General features: G+C 37.9%; 2 protein-coding genes across 4 annotated transcripts in view; one reads left to right on the plus strand and one right to left on the minus strand.

Annotated features, from left to right (window-relative positions):
- DCAF16 (DDB1 and CUL4 associated factor 16) overlaps nucleotides 1-1,878 on the minus strand; it is a 15,058-nt gene extending 13,180 nt beyond the window's left edge. For both annotated transcript variants that reach the window (XM_006775849.2, XM_006775850.2), the window contains exon 1: nucleotides 1,749-1,878. The gene's annotated coding sequence lies outside the window, so the exon portion shown is untranslated. The remainder of the gene's footprint in view (nucleotides 1-1,748) is intronic.
- Nucleotides 1,879-1,938: 60 nt separating this feature from the next.
- The window catches only part of NCAPG (non-SMC condensin I complex subunit G), a 33,037-nt gene continuing 18,156 nt past the window's right edge, over nucleotides 1,939-16,819 (plus strand). Inside the window, exons 1-12 of one of the 2 annotated variants that reach the window (XM_006775851.2) lie at nucleotides 1,939-2,275; nucleotides 3,135-3,335; nucleotides 4,009-4,237; nucleotides 5,647-5,792; nucleotides 6,079-6,163; nucleotides 8,011-8,203; nucleotides 8,883-9,032; nucleotides 11,776-11,916; nucleotides 12,659-12,782; nucleotides 13,977-14,066; nucleotides 14,748-14,927; nucleotides 15,268-15,378. In XM_006775851.2, the coding sequence (XP_006775914.1) occupies nucleotides 2,165-2,275; nucleotides 3,135-3,335; nucleotides 4,009-4,237; nucleotides 5,647-5,792; nucleotides 6,079-6,163; nucleotides 8,011-8,203; nucleotides 8,883-9,032; nucleotides 11,776-11,916; nucleotides 12,659-12,782; nucleotides 13,977-14,066; nucleotides 14,748-14,927; nucleotides 15,268-15,378 (1,761 nt within the window). In that variant the 5' untranslated portion in view covers nucleotides 1,939-2,164. The remainder of the gene's footprint in view (nucleotides 2,276-3,134; nucleotides 3,336-4,008; nucleotides 4,238-5,646; nucleotides 5,793-6,078; nucleotides 6,164-8,010; nucleotides 8,204-8,882; nucleotides 9,033-11,775; nucleotides 11,917-12,658; nucleotides 12,783-13,976; nucleotides 14,067-14,747; nucleotides 14,928-15,267; nucleotides 15,379-16,819) is intronic. The other variant, XM_015571825.1, reaches the window with a different exon arrangement.

Genomic DNA, 16,819 nt, shown 5'->3' on the forward strand with positions numbered 1-16,819 from the left:
CACTTCTTGGGGGGAAAGGGGTGTGGGGGTGCAGAAAGAAACTGGACAAAAATCGTACACCTATGGATGAGGACAGTGTGTGGGGTAAGGGCAGAGGATAGGGTGGGAACTGGGTGGAGGGAGCTATGGGGGGAAAAAAGAGGAACTGAAAAAAAAAAGATTAAATGAAATAAAGTGCTCACACCAATGTCTGACACCTAAGTGTTCACTGATGTTAAGTTCTTATTATGAAAATATCAATATGAATAAACCTCAAAAACAGTACTGACTGAAAACGGGAAATTGCCTATTTGAATATTCATATTAGAACATGACAACAATTGAGTATACTTATTCAGAGACAGACTTATAAATTATTAATATATAAAAATTAACAGTGAATTTAGAAAATCCATTACTACTGGCTCTAACAGTTAAGTGCTCACACCAGTGTCTGGCACAAGGTCCACAGATGTAAGTTATTATTATGAAAACTAGAAGCCTGGTGCATGAAATTCATGCACACGTGTGTTTGTGTGTGTGTGTGTGTGTGTCCCTCAGCCCGGCCTGCACCCTCTCGCAGTCCAGGAGCCCTCGGGGGATGTCCGACTAATGGTTTCAGAGCAGGCCTAAGCTGGCAATCGGACACCCTTAGTACTGCTGTGGAGGTGGGAGAGGGTCCTGCCACCGCTGCTGCACTCGCCAGCTGTGAGCCCAGCATCTGGCTGAGCAGCACACTGACCACCAGGGTGCAGCTCCTGCGTTGAGCGTCTGCCCCGTGGCGGTCAGTGTGCATTATAGCGACCGGTTGTTCTGCCAATCAGTCAATTTGTATAGTAGCCTTTTATTATATAGGATATCAACATGAATAAACATAAAAAAAAGACTGATTCAAAAAAGGAAATTAAATACTTGATTATTAATATTAGAGCACAAAACAATAGAGTATATTTATTCAGAGATGTATTATCTATTATTAAAACAAAAATTCAGTGAATTCAGAAAATCCGTTATTGCTGGGTAGGGAAGGTGATTCAATAGGAAAAAAGATGTCTGGGTAGCTCTGTAATCTACTTTCTTTATACATATATTTTTCATTGATTTCAGAGGAAGGGGAGGGGGGAGGGAAGGGAGGGGGAGGGGGAGAGAGAGAGAATATCACTGGCTGTTTTCTTCACGCCCCTACTTGGATTGAGCCTGCAACCCCGGCATGTGCCCTGACCTCCTGGCTCAGGTCGAGGCCGGCTGTAATCTACTTCTTTAGATGGCTGAGTACCGATACTCACTCTGGTTTGATATAATTCACTTTTTTTTAAAAAAAAGTTTAAAGGCCTAGTTCCCCCCGAACGCAGCGCTCCAAATTTCTTTATCTCAACGACCCTGCAAACTCCGGAGCCATTCTGCTCTCTCCGAGCACACGGTCGCTACGCACTTGGTGAACGAGGCCCGGGAAGCGGGCGCGCCTGGAGGAGGCTGCCTCAGTTAAATGTGCCTGTGTTCACGGGGTGCCCCGCCCGCGCCCCTCCCCGCACACCTCCCACCGGCCGGGGCCTAAGGCTGGAAGACAGCGGCCCGCCTCCATGAGGGGCCCTCGGGACTGCGCCCTCAGCCCACCCGGAACGTCTCCCTTCGCGGCAGAAGCCAGGCCGCGGCCCGGCCCTCAGCACCCGCTATCTTCCCCTTCTCGACGGAGCTCCAAACGAGTCCCTCCTCCCGGCCTCCCCTGCTCCCCTCCCGCTGGATTCCCCTCAGCAGACTCCCGTTCTCACCCAAGGAGAATTTTTTTTACCGCCTCACGGCCTGCCGCACAATCAGGCTAAGCCCAGCGCCGCCACTCCGCTCGCCTCTCCGTCGGGTACTACTTCCGGGCGAGCCTTCGCCCCGCCTCTTCTGAGAAACGCCACTTCCTACCCGAAAACGGTTGGAGAAACCCTCAGCGCACGCGCCTCAACCGCCATGTTGGAGGTGGGTGTTCGCTCTTCCCGCTCCCGCCGCCGGCTCGGCAGTCTCGCGACACTTCCCTCTCCCGCGGGAGTTGTTTAAACGCTCTGGCGGTAACCACGCCCCGCGAGCTCCGCGGCCCGCAGCAGGGAGTCGGAGAGGACTCTGCGGACTGGGCTTGTGGTCAGTGGGTCCGGCTGCAGCCGAGCGCAGGCACGACTGGTCCTCGCGGAGTCGCGCCGCCATGGGGGCCGAGAAGAGGCTGCTGTCCATTAAGGAGGCCTTCCAGCTGGCGCAGCAGCCGCACCAGAACCAGGCGAAGCTGGTGGTGGCGCTGAGCCGCACCTACCGCACGGTAAGCGCGCCCGACCGACCCGAGGCCCCTCTGGACTCGGCGCGCTGCCAACCCCACCTCCTTAAACCTCGCGTCCTGCGGGGATCGCCCACCACCTCCCTCTCCCCAGCGGCCTCCGGCGCGGACCGTTATCCTTTGTAGGCGGCGAACTTGGGAGAGAAACGTTTGCGGGCGCCGAGGCGACCTGGAGGCAACCTGGCACCGATGTTGGGTGAATCCCGAGCTGCGGTTCACGCCGCCGACCGTCAGTCCACCCATTCCCACCTCTCCCCATGGTTACGTGGAATCGAATCGCCAAATAGCAAGTTCATTATCAGGGCCTGGCTCTTCCTATAAATGTATAAACACTTTGTTTTGAATGGAGCCGTGAGAAGACTAGGACAATGAATTTCGGGGAAATAAAGTATTTTTGGGGGTCCAAGAAACATTGTAAGTCAATCTAATAGGAGCTGAAGATGTGAGATGTGAAAGTTATAGCAAAAGGAAGTTTCTGCGCAGCAGGAAGGCTAAATAGGATCAAGCATGAAAGCCACTGGTGATCTTGAGTTCACGAAGCATATGCTTACTAAACTGGTACCCAGGCATATTGAGAATGAAAGGATGTTGGGGGGGGGGGCGAGGGGAAGAAACCCTTTCATTGTCAAAATTCATGATTCCCCCCCCCCCGGGAGAAGTATTTAATTTCTCAGGAGAGAAATTCATACACATTTATTTCCCTTTCGATGGTTTGGATAATGCAGTTTTCTACATGACTTCAGTTTGTCTGAGTTACGGCTCATGCATTCAGCATTCTTAGAGTAATGTTGGTAACATAAGGATTTTATCAGTGCAGTTTGTGAAGGTTTCTTTTGTGCTCCAGATGGAGGATAAAACAATTTTTCACGAGGAGTTCGTGCATTACCTGAAGTATGCTATGGTGGTCTACAAACGTGAGCCAGTTGTGGAGAGGGTGATAGAATTTGCAGCCAAGTTTGTTACTTCATTTCACCAGTCAGATGTGGAAGCCGATGAAGAGGAAGACGGTGGACTTTTAAATTACTTGTGTACTTTTCTGCTAAAGGTATTATGAAAACTAGAACTTGGGGGAAGTCATTGCAGAAAATTTTACTCTATTAAAAGGGCCAGGGCAGTTTGTATATTTTAGAGATTGACATACCTGGTAAATAACAAAATGCCTGTAAAGGAATCTGCTTTTTATAGGAAACACTAAAACTGTCGTTAAGATAAAAAGGTGGACCTTTTTAAAATTTTTATTTTATTGGGGTGATACTGGTTAAAATTATACAGGTTTCAGGTGCGCAGTTGTGCAACGCAAAATCTGTACTCTGCATTATGTGTTCACCACCCTGAATCATGCCTCTATCCATCATCCTTCCCCACTCCCCCCTGCCCCCCCACAATGCCCTATAAAAGGTGGACTTTTAAAATAACACCAGCATTAAATTTTTAATGACCTCTCTAAACCAGTTCTTCCATACATTTAAATGAGTCCTCTACTTTAGAAGTAAAGAGTTCCCTACAAAGAGGAATATGCTCTTCTAATTTAACAAATACTTCAGACTGTATTTTTGAGAATTTATGTTTTTAGTATGCATGTGGATCAAGGGAACATAGTTTTTCTGCAAGTATTGAATTATTGTTGTAATTTCTTGAATTCTAAACATACAGAGTTCAATGATATGTGATTGTTTAGTAATGGTATGTGACTACATTTTGGTTTGTATCCATTTCAGTCTCATGAAGCAAACAGCAATGCTGTTAGATTTAGAGTATGCCAGCTCATAAACAAACTCTTAGGAAATATGCCAGAAAATGCCCAGATTGATGATGATTTGTTTGATAAGATTAATGAAGCCATGCTTATTAGATTGAAAGATAAAATTCCAAATGTGAGGATACAGGCAGTTCTGGCTCTTTCAAGACTTCAGGATCCCAAAGATGATGAATGCCCAGTGGCTAATGGTATGTGTTGCTACTTAAATCCTTTTTCAGTTTTGTTGACGTTGTTAAATTATCAGTAGATGAATTTTTTATTATGAACTATATATATGTGAAAGTATAAACATGTATCCTATATAATAAAAGCCTAATATGCTAAGTGTCCAGTCGACCTGTCGACTGTTCAACCAATCAAAGTGTAATATGCTAATAATATGCTAAGGCCGCTCAACAGCTCCCTATGACATGCACTGACCACCAGGGGGCAGATTGTCAACACAGGAGCTGCCCCCTGGTGGTCAATTTGCTCCCACGTAGGGAGCCCCATGCAGCCAGGCTCATGGCTGGCGAGTGCAGCAGTGGTGGCAGGAGCCTCTTTGCCTTCATGGCAGTCGGACATTCCCTGAGGGCTCGCAGACTGTGAGAGGGTGCAGGCCGGGTTGAGGGACCCCCTTCCCCCTTGAGTGCACAAATTTTGTGCACCGGGCCTCTAGTATGAATATAAATGATTAAAAAAGAAAAAACAAAACCCGCCCTAGCCCATTTGGCTCAGTGGATAGAGCGTCGGCCTACAGGATGAAGGGTCCTAGGTTCGATTCCGATCAGGGGCACATGCCCAGGGTGTGGGCTCCATCCCTAGCATGCAGGAGGCAGCCGATCAATGATTCCCTCTCATCATTGATGTTTCTATCTCTCGCTCCCCTCTCCCTTCCTCTCTGAAATCAATAAAAAAAAAGTTAAAAAAATAAAATCAATAAAAATATATTTAAAAAACACCCAAGAAGATACCACCCAACTTAAAAAAATAGAGCATTATCAATAACTTTGGAATCTATCTTACGTCCCACCCCACTTACATCACTCTCTCAGAGATAATGATTATCCTGGATATTTTTTGGTGTGAAATGGTACACATAATAATAGTGTGTAATACACGTTTAATAAACATGTACTTGATTATGAACCTGGGGAAAATTTGAGATGTAGAGGTAAATACATATTTAAATTCAGAAATGGATTTTGTTTTGGTGAGTAAAACCAGAAGTTATTTCTTTTTAGAACTCATTAAAAATCAAAATAGTAATGGCTCTTCATAAAGTCATATTAGTTTAAAAGTAAACTGCCTACTATACGAGACATTCTTCTAAATCTTGAAGAGTAGCGGAGACATAATCCTGGTGGTGGAGTTTCCGTGTTCTATCAGGCTGTTTGCTTTTGGTTTAGCCTTCATACTCAATCCATTGAGTAATTTCCTATTCTGTCCTCATTAAGGGACGTTGACAGAAGAAAATCTTCAGCTAGAGTAAATATGTCAGACTAAAAAGTGATATTTTTATCATTTTAAAGATACTATGCAGTATCAAAATGTGTGATATGACTATGGTTAAAGAAATATTTCTTTAATGTACTAAAATATATTGTTTTATTTTTAGCATATGTTACTTTGATTGAAAATGATTCAAATCCAGAAGTTAGGAGGGCAGTGCTATCATGTATTGTACCATCAGCAAAGACTTTGTCAAAAATTGTAGGACGCACCAAGGATGTGAAAGAGGCTGTCAGAAAGCTGGCTTATCAGGTAAATAAGTTCAATATCTCTTGTAGGCATATTCTTAAAAGACAAAAAGCCATATTTTTAAAATACTTTGAAAAATATTTGGCAAATAATAATGATTTTTTTAATTGAGATTTTTATGTTCGGAGAGCATAGGTAATTTAAGTAGAATCTTATTGCATTAACTGTATTACCAAATATTAAGTTTTTGGAGATTTTTGCATCATTTTCTTAGATGAAGGCATTATTGCTAGTTATGAAATGTAAACTATGTTGAGTTTAATGACCGTTTTAATATTATCTCTTTAAGGTTTTAGGTGAAAAGGTTCATATGAGAGCTATGTCCATTGCTCAGAGAGTAATGCTCCTTCAACAAGGTCTTAATGACAGAGCAGGTAAGATAGACATCTTCATATACAAAACTTTCGTAGATTCTGAGTTCAGACTTAAAAAATTTAGGAAACAGGTTTCCTAAATTAAGTCAAATAAGCCTATTATCTCCACAATCTGTAAATATTCATCTTGGTGTATTGTATATAAAACATTTTCTAAAGTTAGAGATCTTGATACTTAGAAGGAACAAAGCTTGTTTCAGTTTTCCTGTGTTTTACAGATGGAGAAACTATAGCTTAAGGCTGTAGAGCTAATTTATATCAGAAATAGGGCATGATCTCTTTTTCAGCTCTCCTTTATTAAAATGCTATCTTGCCCTGGTCTGGTGGCTTAGTTGGTTGGAGCTCCCTCCCATACACAAAAAGGGTTGTCATTGGAGTCCCAGTCAGGGCACATAGCTAGGTTGTGAGTTCTCCAGGGAGTGGGGGGTGGGAGTGGGGGTGGAGGAGCAACCGATGATGTCTTTCTGTGTGTGTCTATCTCCCTCCCTCCTGCCTTCCCGCCCTCTAAAAATCGAATGAAATCATATCCTTGGGTGAGGATAAAATAAAAATGCTGTCTATCCCCTTTGTGGGTATCTTTATATGAATGTTTTCTGTGCATTAGAAACAACAGTCAGGAATTGTCATCCTATATCAGTGATGGCGAACCTTTTGAGCTCCGCGTGTCAGCATTTTGAAAACCCCTAACTTAACTCTGGTGCTGTGTCACATATAGAAGTTTTTTGATATTTGCAACCATAGTAAAACAAAGACTTATATTTTTGATATTTATTTTATATACTTAAATGCCATTTAACAAAGAAAAATCAACCAAAAAAATGAGTTCACGTGTCACCTCTGACACGTGTGTCATAGGTTCGCCATCACTGTCCTATATAATAAAAGCCTAATATGCTAAGTGCCCGACTGTTTGACCATTCGACCAGTTGCTGTGATGCACACTGACCACCAGGGGGCAGACGCTCCCACTAGTAGGTTAGCTTGCTGCTGGGGTCCGGCTGACTGGGACTGGGCGAGATGGGCTGGACATGCCTTGGAGCCCTTCTGCGATCCCTCCCTAGCTCCAATCATGCACCGGTGGGGTCCCTCGGCCTGACCTGCGTCCTCTCACAATCTGGGACCCCTTGGGGGATGTCAGAGAGCTGGTTTTCAGCCTGGAACCCGCAGGCCAGGCCAAGGGACCCCACTGGTGCACGAATTGGTGCATTGGGCCTCTAGTACTAGTATAATTTTCTTAGGTTTTTTGTTTGTTTTTTTTCTCTTCTTAAAACTAGAGAGTCTGTTTATAGGAATGATGAGGAATAATCTAGTTTAAATTTCCAATTTGTATAAGAAGGCTAAGGTAGCTTAATTTTGCTCTAGCAAGAAAACCTGAGTTTGAAAACATTTTTATGTCACAGGACTAATGATTAGTATGACTTTAAAAATTAATAGGTTTGTTCAGTGGTATATGCTTGTGTGATTCACTACTGCAAATAGCCGCATGTGTAATAGATAAGTCAGTTAACAAGTGAAATAATAGGTAGTATTATGTAGTTTAGACTAAGACCTGAAGCTTACTGGACCCAGGGAAGAAAGAATACAAGATGTGATAATGGTTGTGTATTTGATTCTAACCCTTCTCATTTTTATTCAGAAATGGGCATCATAGTGATTTTCACAATATCATTGTACTTCTGTTTTTTTCATTGGCATGCTTTATTCTGCTTCTTAGTTTCTTTCTATTTTTATTGTAAATGTTAACTTTATGTTAGCATTGATCTGATAAATTAATTAAAATAGACAAAATACAGGAAATGGAAGCTAGAGGGAGCCTCTGTTCATCTATGTTTCAAATGACTTAACAGAGGCTGTGAAACAAGCAACACAAAAGCATCTTCTGCAAGGCTGGCTGCGTTTCAGTGAAGGAAATATATTAGAGTTGCTTCATCGGTTGGATGTGGAAAATTCTTCTGAAGTGGCGGTCTCTGTTCTCAATGCCTTATTTTCAGTGACTCCTCTTAATGAACTGGCAGAAATCTGTAAAAATAACGATGACAGGTATATAAACTATTCATTATTTGAAATGTGAGACTGATGAACTTCTATAATGAAAATTAGTTCCCTCCCCCATTACTTCAAATTGCATCAATACTTTTTATCCCTCTTATTATTATTTTTTTACTCTGGTGGACATCTCCCTCCCCCCCCTTTTTCCTCCCTTGTGTAAGAACTCACTACTTTTTCATAGACTACTTTAGCTGCATTTTTAAAAAATTTTTTTTCCTTTATTGATTAAGGTATTACATATGTGCCCTTATCCCCTCATTGCTCCCCCAGCCCCCCACTCTGCCCTCACCCCCCCTGGTGTCTGTGTCCATTGGTTAGGCTTATATGCATTTACACTCATGCCACTCCCCTGGTGTCTGTGTTCATTGGATAGGCTTATATGCATTTTAGCTGCATTTTTTATTGTTTATTTTGTTACTTTGATTTTTGCATTAACCTACCATGGAAAGTTGAACAACATACATCCTATAGTTTGCTCATTTGATTTTTATTTATTTTTTTTGTTTAAATATTTTCATTCTTTTTTTGTGATAACTTAGTGACTTTGCAGTTTAAAAGGATAGTGGTTTCAAATCAAGTTTGCTTCTTATTCCTATTTTTATATTCAGTTCAAAATTTTAACTGGATATTAAGATCATGCTTCCTTTTATTTTCTCCCTTTTAAATGAAGGAAATTGATTCCAGTGGAAACATTAACTCCTGAAAATGCTTTGTATTGGCGTGTCCTTTGTGAATATTTGAGGTCAAAAGGAGATGAAGGTGAAGAATTTTTAGAGCAGATTTTGCCAGAGCCTGTGATATTTGCAGAGTATTTACTCAGGTAAAATTTTTTCCTTTGGTTTGGAATGTACTTGTGTTGCCTCCATGTCAGTCTCTCAGCTCCCTCCCTCAAAGGAAGGCTTGATTGGAAATAAGTTGAAAACCATTTTTTTTGGATAGACAGAGATAAATAGGTATGCACATTGAGTCTTTCTGAAGAAAGAGTAAAGTCAGTATGTTTAGGGATATTTCCTGAAAACTTAAGATGTGATTATGTACATTTTCCCATGAAATTGATGATGATGTGTTACTCTGAAATGGGTTAGAAACCTTTTCTTAGTGCCAGATAGCAAATATGTGAGAGTCTGTGGGCTATCCTGTCTCTGTCACAATGGCTCACTTCACTGTGGCAGTGCAAAAGCAGGCAAAAACAAGATATAATGAATTAGTGTGACTGTTTTTCGGTAACACTTTTATCGATTTTATGGATGCTGAAATTTGAATTTCATATGATTGTCACATGCATATATTTACACATGTATATATTTTCACATATATTAAACTATTTAAAAATGAAAAAATCTTAGCTTGCAAGCTATAGAAAAAAACCAGTAGGCTGTATCTCATGCATGGCCATAGTTTTCCAACTGACAGCGTAGACATTTGTGGCCAGTACTTAAGACTGTAAGCGTTTGGCTTTTGTTTTCAATTTTTTTTTCTTAAATTATTTGAATTACTCTAATTTTATTTATTTTGCATTAAAATTATACAAATAAAATATGAATTCATTTTTGTCAAAATTCCAATACAGATATACAGTATATAGATATGTATATATGTGTATACATATACATATGTATATGTATACACATATATATGATAAAAATGTGGAATTTCCTCTTTTATCTGCTAATTCCTCAATCAGTGATTTCTTTGGGTTAACAACTAAACAATTTGGGGTATATACTTTCAAACCTTTCTCTACATTTACATACATGTATACTAAATACAGAAATGCTTTTTTAAAATATAGCGCACTATACATATTTTTTTTGTGTTTTTTAACTACTGGTGTCTGAGATCATTATATGTTGGTGCATATAAATATATCACAGTCCTAACAGCTTATCACTCCATAATGTGGTAGTGTCGTTTGAATTTACTCCTCTGTTAATGGACATTTTATAGGTGTTTACAATTTTCACTTGTTATAAGTGTGTTAGACTTCTTTGTACATTTTTATGTATGTTTGAGATTTTGTGGGGTTGATTCCCAAAGTGGAATTGCTGGGCCAACGATTATATATATTTTCATAAATATTGGTGTGTAGATTTTTAACCTTATGTTTTTGATGCATTTATAAAAGCTTCTATATAATATGAATCATAGACTGAATTTTCTTTGCATAAAACATACTATTCTGCTTTTGATTATAAAGGTCTCACATATAAATTAGGGAACAAAGCTCTAAATGCATTTGAGTCTCATATGCAAAATATTAAATTCAGGACAAATATCTTAAATGTGAGCCAATATGAAAACTTAACAATTTGAGCTCATAGTAACATCATGAAAAACGTGTAAATTTACTAATGGTAATTATTTCAGGCTTTGACATTTAGTTAGAATATTCATTATAATGCTGTTTGGATCATGTTGAAATGTTTCCAAAAGAAATGTGTTTGATGTAATGCTTAGTAATATGTATTAATATAGAAGAAATAAATGCTTATAGAAGATATAGAATATATTAAAAATATGAGAAAATGTTAAATATTTAAGTAACAGGGGAAACCTCATCAAAGACTGCTTCACAAATTGATTAATTCTTAGTTCATATTGACATGTATAGAGCGTGGTTACTTGTATTTCCTTTGTCATTTAATTTGTGAGTTTTGAAATAACTTAAGTCAATTTGTTTTTTTACCTACAGAAAAGAAAACTTTAAAAGTTGTATTTTAATTATTATTGAAAGAATACTTAAGAGATAGAATGCTTTTCTTTTTGGAGCAAAATTACTAGGTAGGATTAATTTACTCAACTAAAGAAATAAAATTAAGTGGAAAATTGTTTCATGATAGTCTCAAGAATATATATTCAGGCATTTTGTAGCAAGAAGAGTTAATTACTCAAGGGTAGTTGATGGTGCTACTCAGTAGCACCTACACTAAAATAAGAACAATACAGAGATTAGTAGAGCCCCAAGCAAGGATAATACAAATTCATGAAGCTGTCTGTATTTTCCTGATTTTTAAAAGGTCATTGTATTCATGGATTGCTTGTGTAATTACTATTATTATTACTACTATTCTTTTAAACAAAATAGTGGTTAATTAGGGATGATGGAAGATTAGCTCTTTATGAAATGGGATTTTGGAAAATGGATTCAGAACTTTAAAATTGAGAATACTAGTGTCATATACCTGAAACAAATATAAAATACTGAATATCAAGTGTAATAGAAAAATAAAAAGATTAAAAATACGAGAATACTGTTGACATTGAAATAGTTATCAGATTGAGAGAACTAAAATATGTACCGCTTGAAAATTTCCCATAGTAAATTTGAATCTTCAGTGAAAAATACGTTTTTCAAATTCTATTGATTCAAGCCAATAAATTTCTGTGCAAAAAAATTCAGGATGATAGCATGGAATTTACTCTGTAAACCAAATTAGTACCACATGGTATAAACATCCATATATTTGGATTACCGTGAACTGAAAAAAAGACTCTTGTCACCTAATGGGGAGCTGTGTAATGTTTCTTAATACATCCTACATTTATTAATTTTCTTGTTTTAGTTATATTCAGAGCATTCCAGTTGTTGATGATGAACGCAGAAATGATTTTTCTTACATTGGACATTTGATGACAAAAGAGTTCATAGGTCAGCAATTGATTCTAATTATCAAGTCTTTGGATACTAATGAAGAAGGAGGAAGGTATGTCTAAATGTTAACTGTAGTTTGAATTTGTTCTAATTCTATATTGAAATATAGCCGTGTTATAATTAAATATACAGAGTGGGCAAAAGTAGGTTTACAGTTGTTCCTATGGAAAATTAGTAAAAATACAAGAATAAACTGTTTTGTGTACTCACAACTGTAAACCTACTTTTATCCACCCCTGTATTTAACCTAGTTCTCTAACATGTTAAAAAAAGTATTCTCTCTCTTCATATATATGTAATATGTAAAAGGAAACATACTCTTCCCTCTCTCCTTGTCTCCTCCCTACCCTGGAGTGTGTGCGCATATAAAATATGTGAGGTCTTTTTTTTCAGGACGATTCTTTATTTTTTTGTTTACTTTTAAATTTTATTTTATGAGGTCTTAATTCAATTTCTTTAGAATAAATCAATGAAATTGCAGGTTTATGCATAAAAATATATTTGTCTTCATGACAGAGCTAGTAATACTATCTAAAAGGTTTTATTCACTTCTGGTATTTTGTCATTTCATTATGTTGATTTATAAAAGATTATAAAGCCATTTATGATTTTTTCTTTTTGCAGAACATAAATTTTTAATCTAAAATCTCTTCATATATTTTTTTGTCTATAGTGATAAATGTAACAAAGAACTGAGACAAATGTGATTTAAGTCTGCAGAAGAGGAGAAAAGTTAGAGATAAAATGTGTTTCTGCTGTCATATTTAAATTAAAATAGTTCTTTTTGAATGCAGGAAACGACTGCTAGCTATTTTACAGGAGATTCTTACTATACCCACAACCCCAATGTCCCTAATTTCTTTTCTTGTTGAGAGACTGCTCCACATCATTATAGATGATAATAAGAGAACACAAATTGTAAGTAATTTTCTTCATTGTTGATAAAATTACGAGGTTTTGGTCAATGACTGAGGATTGTCTTTTTCCTTCAGTACTTTTGCTTTGTCTTTAACTTTTAATTTAGTCTCTCTCTCAAATCAAATCTCTCTCTCTCTCTCTCTCTCTCTCTCTCTCTCTCTCACACACACACACACACACACACACACACACACACACACACACACACATACACACATTTAAAAAAATACCTCCTCCTCTTCGAATACTTACCATTGTGTTGTATCAATTTGAAATGCAGCCGGTTAGGGAAGAGGTGACTTTGGGCATGGTCACTAGAGTATTTGAGAGCTGGCTCAAGTTATACATACCTGGGTTCAAGCCCCCTCTGACATTTTCTGGCTTTGTGATTTTGAGCAAGTTATTTAATTAAGATTTTTTAGTTGTCTGCGAAATGGAATCACAATAAAACCTACCTTTCATTATTTAATGAAATAATGTTCATGAACTGCTTTGTAAATACAGAAATAAATGTTAGTATAATATTACTGTTGCCAAGTGTTATTTTCTCTGGGGTAGCCAAAAAAGACAGACCTTTTTATTGCTTTTTGTAAAATCTTAAGTTAATTCACAGGTTGTCTTTTCCAATCCCTTCCTATAAATACATACTTATACATAAATCCCTTCTATGATACAACTAGTTAGTGGTTATCCGGTGTCTGCTTAAGTACCCTCATTTGGGATGTAGTCTTTTCCTGAATCGGCTAACTCCAATAGCTCTGAAAGGAAAGTCTTTAGTTATGCTGTTATTATTTATGCATTGTATATTCAGAGGAACAATAAGAGTATTCTATTTCTTATATTTAGCTCCCATGAAACTGAATAAGGGAGGGAGGTGAAAATTTTAAGCAGAGAATTTTAGTTTTATGCTACCTAAGGTTAAGCACTATATTCATTTTTTTCTGTTTCTCAAGCAATATTTGAGAACTTATCTTCAGTATCTGTGTGCCTGTTATCTTCCATAATATTAGTTTTTAGTCAGATGTATTTGGTAATTTTTTTCTAAAATTGTCTAGCAAATAGAATGTGTACCATTTTTACTTGTATATTTTGCTTATTTTTCAAGAGATTCTGGATACTAATGAGTTGTATGTCATTTTCTGAAATAGAGCCTATATTACAGCGTGTATGCTGAATTATAACTTTACTTACCAGGTTACAGAAATTATCTCAGAGATTCGGGCACCTATTGTTACTGTTGGTGTTAAAATTGATCCAGCTGATGCAAGAAAGAAAGAACTCAAGGTAAATCTCTTATGAATTAAAGAAATGCTTGAATATACTAGTAATGTAGTTCTGCAAGTCTTTTATTCCCTCTTGCTGTACATTTTCAGAATTGTTCTCACAAGGTAAAATTATTGATTAACCTATATAATAAAAGGCTAATATGAAAATCGACTGAACGGCAGAACAACCGGTCGTTATTACATGCACTGACCACCAGGGGGAAGACGTTCAAGGCAGGAGCTGCCCCCTGGAGGTCATTGTGCTCCCATAGGGGGAGTGCTGCTCAAACAGAAGCTGGGCTCACGGCTGGTGAGCACAGTGGCGGTGGCAGGAGCCTTTCCTGCCTCCACGGCAGTGCTAAGATTGTCTGATGGCTTAGGGCCTAAGCCATCAGTCAGACATCCCCTGAGGGGTCCCGGCCTGTGAGAGGGCGCAGGTCGGGCTGAGGAAACCCCCCTCGAGTGCACAAATTTCGTGTACTGGTTATCTAGTTAAGCTATAAGAGTATCTAAAATGTTGTCAGATTATGTCAATCAGAAAGATTTGCAGGTCTCTATTTCAGGAAGACTACAACTTTGTATATGCCTGGCTTAACTTCTCGGACATTGAGATGTTATATTGTACTCTTCAGTTTGCTACAGATTTTCATATTAATAGTTTTTGTTTGGTATTTACACAGTCAATTTATATCTTTCCTAGATGGCTGAGATAAAAGTTAAACTTATTGAGACAAAAGAAGCTTTGGAAAATTGCATTACCCTACAGGATTTTAAGCGAGCATCAGAGTTAAAAGAAGAAATAAAAGCATTAGAAGATGCCAGAGTAAACCTATTGAAAGAGACAGAGCAGCTTGAAATTAAAGAAGTCCAAATAGAGAAGGTATAGATAACTTCTTTATACAAAATTTCAGCTGATATTTATCTCAACTAACCTGGTTTTTTTTAAACCCAGAAAGCTGCCAGAATATATTTACTTTGGAGGGCTTTTTCACAGTACCATGAATTAATATGAAAATATTTTTCCCCCTCCTGTTCCTTTCTATTTTGTACTTTGAGAGGCCTTAATTAACTTAAATTATTGTAGCTAGGACTTTATTTGCCCCCTCATGTGCTAAAGTCTTCTGCTCTGGCTGGTGTGGCTCAATTGGTTGGAGCGTTGTCCCATGCACTGAAAGGTCATGGCACATACTAATGCTGAATATTTTGTGTTTCATTTTTAGAATGATGCTGAGACACTACAGAAGTGTCTTATTTTGTGTTATGAACTGTTGAAACAGATGTCTACTTCAACAGGGATAAGCGCAACCATGAACGGCATCATCGAGTCTTTGGTATGTTGGTGGCCTTTGGAGCTTTATTTTAGTGCACTCCTTCCTCACTTTATAAATAAAATTTTCTCTGGGGTTTAAAAGAATGAAAGGATGACCATTTTAAATATCTGGTAAATATAAATGGTAAAAAAAATGCAGTGGTTGCAATAATATTGTGAAGATTAAAGGACCTGATATATAGTTAATTCCTTTAAACATTGTGAAAAAATTAATTTATGCTGGAAAGAGATATTGAATATTTAATTCCTTTACGTATTGGAATCTTGCTATATAGTAAGAATAGGAAAAGATACATGGTGAGCCCTGTGAAAGGAGTTTTTTTTATTTATATATTTAAGAAACTTTTTACCAAAGTAGCCCTTCACAGGTAATCTCCATTTTACTGAGCTTAGGGACATAAATACTGCAAGAATCTAGAACAGCATTGTCTGATAGAAATATCATACAAACCTCATGTGACTTTAAATTTTCTAGTAGCCATGTTTAAAAATAAAAAAGGAACAGGTGAAATTAATTTTAATATCTTTAACCCGATCTACTCAAAATATTATAACTTCATCATTTACTCAGTATTAAAACTATTGAGATATTTTAAATTCTGTTTTGACATACTAAGTCTAAGAGCACATCTCAGTCCGAACTAGAGACATTTCAAGTGCTCAGTAGTCATATGTGGTTAGTGGCTACAGTCTTAGACATTGCAGCTGTGGAGTCTTTTTTAGTTGTGTACTCACCCAAACAAATTTTGAATGTGTTTAAATTCTTCCAGGATTCTCCCAAAATTGTTTTTATTTGGGATTAGTGAAAAACAGCTAATGAATGTGATCTAAAATTTAGATTTTGGGTTGTCATGAGTTTCTTAATTCAGCAAAGAAGACCAATTATTGTGTGTTTTTTTTTTTATGAAATCTTTATTGTTCAGATTATTACATTTGTTCCTCTTTTTTTCCCCCCATAGCTCCCCTCTACCCAGTTCCCACCCTATCCTCTGCCCTTACCCCCCCCATTGTCCTCATCCATAGGTGCACAATTTTTGTCCAGTCTCTTCCCGTACCCCCCACACCCCTTTCCCCCCCAAGAGTAGTGAGTCCATTCCTTTTCTATGTCCCTGATTCTATTATGATCACCTGATTATTTATTCACTTGATTCTTACATTCACTTGTTGATAGATGCATGTTTGTTGTTCATAATTTGTATCTTTACCTTTTTCTTCTTCTTCCTCTTCTTAAAGGATACCTTTCAGCATTTCATATAATACCGGTTTGGTGGTGATGAATTCCTTTAGCTTTTCCTTATCTGTGAAGCTCTTTATCTGCCCTTCAATTCTGAATGATAGCTTTGCTGGTTAAGTAATCTTGGTTGTAGGTTCTTGGCATTCATCACTTTGAATATCTCTTGCCACTCCCTTCTGGCCTGCAGAGTTTCTGTTGAGAAATCATC

This window comes from Myotis davidii, unplaced genomic scaffold (assembly GCF_000327345.1).
Source record: "Myotis davidii unplaced genomic scaffold, ASM32734v1 scaffold204, whole genome shotgun sequence".
Taxonomy (NCBI): Eukaryota; Metazoa; Chordata; class Mammalia; order Chiroptera; family Vespertilionidae; genus Myotis; species Myotis davidii.